Raw genomic sequence first — 3,936 nt, 5'->3', positions numbered from 1 at the left:
GTGTAACCTTAGCTTTTGACACGGAAATGCACTTAATTTTCAAGGATCATGGATACGAAATAAATCCTGATCGTCTAAGGATAATGACCAATCGAATTATTTCTTAAAGATTTGCAATTAAGATTTTAAAATGCATCTTTAACCATGCAGTACTGATCACTGCTGATTGTCTGGTTTTCTTTTCTAATATACAGAGTATTACTATAAGTAATTACACACTTCTTGTGGTCCATGATTATATTATATTTTTTATTTGTTAGGTTGGTGCACCGATTGCAACGAGTACGATGACTTGGGTTGTTTCGACTCCCCACACGACTGTCACTCTACGACCCCAAACACCCCCGATGAAATTGGAACCAAATTCACTGTATTCACCCAAGATAATCGAGCAATAGGCGACGTCTTGGACCGGAAGAACTTGGATAGCATCCGAAAATCACACTTTAACCCGAATAGGGATACGAAGATCTTTGTACATGGATGGAAAGATAGCATGGATTGGGGCAGCTGGAAGAATTTCAGAGATCGCTTTCTTGATACAGTGAATTATTTATCTTCTTCTATTAAATTAGATGAAACCTCATTCTATATATATATTTAATCATTTATCACCTGTCCTGATTTTTTTTCTTGATATGAAAGCTTAAATTCTATCTACATTAATTACACAAAGTGAAGCACTTAATACTTATGAGCCCAAGAAATTGTGTATCTTCCCTTTTCTTAAATTCGATAAATATCGAGAGGTTTTCGCACTTCGCGTGAGAAGGGGAAATTTCTTTCCTTTCATCATGTCTTTCTTTTTTTACGCTCCATTTTCTTCGTAATCAACTATTACAATCACTTGAATAAGTAAAGTTAACCATGTTAATAGAGATATCTACATTTGGTTAAAAATGAGATGAAACATATAATTTTCTTAATATTTCATGAAACTGCGGGGCTTCAACGCTACGGCGCGAGAATGTTAAATATCTTTCCCCCGCATATCCATCTTCTCGTTTGTTTTGCAATGTTATCAGATCCTTACAGAGTGGGCCATTGACTTTGAATTAAAGACTGCTGTTTTACCTTAGAATTTCATACAACGCTTGCTACTTTTGAAATCAAGTTTCATAATCACAGCAGTCAATTAAATTGGAGCTGATAAATGGAGAACCCCAGAACCCATCCTATATAGAGATTGCGCTTCGCGCGCTCTTTACTGTCCGAAACCTGCCTTAGGCTGTTAGGTATGATTTATGAGCAAGGTGAACGCGACACTGCTTTCTCTCATTGAAAGTGGGAATGTGATTTTATTCATAAAAGACATCAAAGTACCAAATTAGTATTTGATCATGCATCTTAATCATCGGACATGTGTGATTTCCTGAAATCATCTTCTGTGACTCATCTTAAAATTTTATTCTTTTCCTTTCTATATTTTAATTCATTTTTTTCTCGTTCGTTTCTTAAGGAGGTGTCATACTCCACGGTCGTTCTATCGACATCCCTGAAATATATTTCTCTTTCGTATTGTATTTAATCCTTGATCTGCTCGATTTCAGTACGACGTTAACGTGGTGTTTGTAGACTGGTACCCAGGTGGTTCAAAGAACTATTTGAAGAGTAGCGCCAATACCCGCGTGGTTGGTAGGGAGATCGCAAAACTCATCGAGGCTTTCCGCGATGTCGGCGCCACCTCCAACTCCATGCACATCATCGGGCACAGCCTTGGAGCTCACACCGCTGGGTACGCGGGAGAGGCTTGCAGAGACCCTGCTATTAGCATAGGGGAGACAGTCGGCAGAATTACAGGTGGGCAACATGTTTCATATCCCGACTTCCCTAAAATCACACACAAATATGATAAAATCCTTTGAAGTATAAAATTATTCTTAATCAGAAAGCTAGATAAAACAGTTGTCATATCCTTTTCATACAAAGTAGGAATACAGAACTCATTATTTATGTGCTTTTGTAAAAGTGGAACACTTTCATTGGATGAATAACGATGTGACTTCCACTGTTTTTGTTTTTTACAATAAAAGAAACTGTTTTAAGTGTCGTTTTTCTTTACATTTAGGATTGGATCCCGCTGGACCCGGGTTTAGCGGCAATCTTGATAACTCTTGTCGCTTAGATAAGTCAGATGCTGCTTTTGTTGACGTCATTCATACGGATGGAGAACCCGCTGGCGCTGGACTCTTAGATGAGGTATATTAATAATGGGTATTAAAATTTCAGTTTGATATAGGAACGAAACGGACTCAAACAAAGAAAATTCCCCATAAAACTGAATTGATAATTTTACGTTCTAATTGAATGAACATGAATATTGCAGTGATAAAAACTATTGAGGTGTAAAACAACAATCATAATTTAAGAAAACGAATTCTTATACAACTATATGGAAACATTATTTTTGTCTATAGTGATCATGTTGGATAGGGATAAGTATAATTGTAGAGAAGATTGGTTCCTTCATTTTATACCAATAATTACAAATTTGGGATTATCATCGAAACATTTAGAAAATAATTCAGGAACTTCTACCTGTGTCGAGATCATAACGATCAGCCCAATTCATTATCCTTATCTATCACGTATTTTATTGCTGAAAAGCGACTCGCAATAGGTTTCGCCATTAGATCACGCCAAAAGCCAGTTCATGGCGAGCTTTTATGATACTTATTTGATTTTTTTTAATCCCTATATAGTTAGGCCACCAAGATTTTTATCCGAACGGAGGTTGTGAAATGCCCGGCTGTCCAGTGATAGGCAATAAGATGTGTGATCATAACCGTGTCACCGCATACTTCCTTGAGAGCATCGCGTCTACGTGCTCGTTCTCCCCATCGAAAAAGGGAGCGACGTATGAGGACATCGAAGCTGGACGTACGACGAAGTGCACGACTTTTACATGCCCCGCGATGGGCTACAAAGCAGACTCGAGCAAGGGCGAAGGGGCGTTTTATCTTGAGACCAACAATTACAGTCCTTATTGCCAGGGCTAAGGGGTAATATGTAATGTAGATGAGTGGTATAAAGGGGTAAGGGTTGGATGGGAATAGATGAGAGCTAAGATTGTGGTACAAGAGGGTTAAAATGAGGGAAATTATGAGTGATTGCCATCTGTATACATGTCAGTCCTATTTCTAAGGAAAAAGAGAAATGATTTTATGAAGTGGGATCATATTGATTCTTATGGTAAATTACATGAACAGCTTAATTACATTATGGTTACGATTATTATGATTATTATGATTATGATGATTATAATTGTAATCATATTAATTGATATTATTATCACCTCTATTATTATTGTTATTATTATGATTATGATGATGATGATTATAATTGTAATCATATTGATTATTATTATTATGTTTGTTTATTTATATCATTATTTTCTCTTTTTTTAGAGGAGGGGGTAATAAGAATTACATTAGAAAGTTTTATTTCATGGAATACCAGACATATAGCATTACTCGATTCGTACAATACTGGCCCTAACTCGAGAAATATCTCTGGTATTCTATTCAGAGCCATCCAATACAAATATCGAATGGTTAAGGAGACAAATAGGAAGGAGGGGGGGGGTAAATGATAGGTGAATACAAATTAAGCGAAGGGGGTGAGTAACCGGGTAGTAACAATAGCGTACCTACGGGGGGACAAGGGGCAGTCTGCCCCCCCCCGACGAGTCACGATCCATGCAATGGACGTTTCCCTGCCCCCCTCCCCCTGACGAGCTTGATGACCTTTTTTCTGGTACGAAATCCTTTATTTGTAGTTGTAGACCTTTTTTTTTGCTTGTCAATTTTTGTGGGCGGACGAATTTGCCCCCTGTGAAAATCCTCGGTTCGCCATTGTAGTAACAATTGGACTAGTAGTTTATAGTGTAATAGAATATTTTCTTGGATATCAGTACGATTCAATTTAACTTTCAAT

The 3,936-nt window shown here is 37.3% G+C and overlaps 1 protein-coding gene across 1 annotated transcript; it reads left to right on the top strand.

Annotated features, from left to right (window-relative positions):
* Nucleotides 1-256: 256 nt before the first annotated feature.
* Nucleotides 257-3,134, top strand: LOC121414886 (pancreatic lipase-related protein 2-like; the record flags this gene model as incomplete). The annotated part of the gene is made up of 4 exons (XM_041607935.1): nucleotides 257-544; nucleotides 1,551-1,800; nucleotides 2,069-2,199; nucleotides 2,703-3,134. Coding segments are annotated over 4 exons (966 nt in total), but the record flags the coding sequence as incomplete, so codon positions are not given.
* Between the last annotated feature and the right edge of the window lie 802 nt (nucleotides 3,135-3,936).

The sequence above is a fragment of the Lytechinus variegatus genome, chromosome 5 (assembly GCF_018143015.1).
Source record: "Lytechinus variegatus isolate NC3 chromosome 5, Lvar_3.0, whole genome shotgun sequence".
NCBI classification, from domain to species: domain Eukaryota; kingdom Metazoa; phylum Echinodermata; class Echinoidea; order Temnopleuroida; family Toxopneustidae; genus Lytechinus; species Lytechinus variegatus.
Note: the sequence above shows the minus strand (reverse complement) of the source record. Positions and strands in the feature narration are given on the sequence as shown.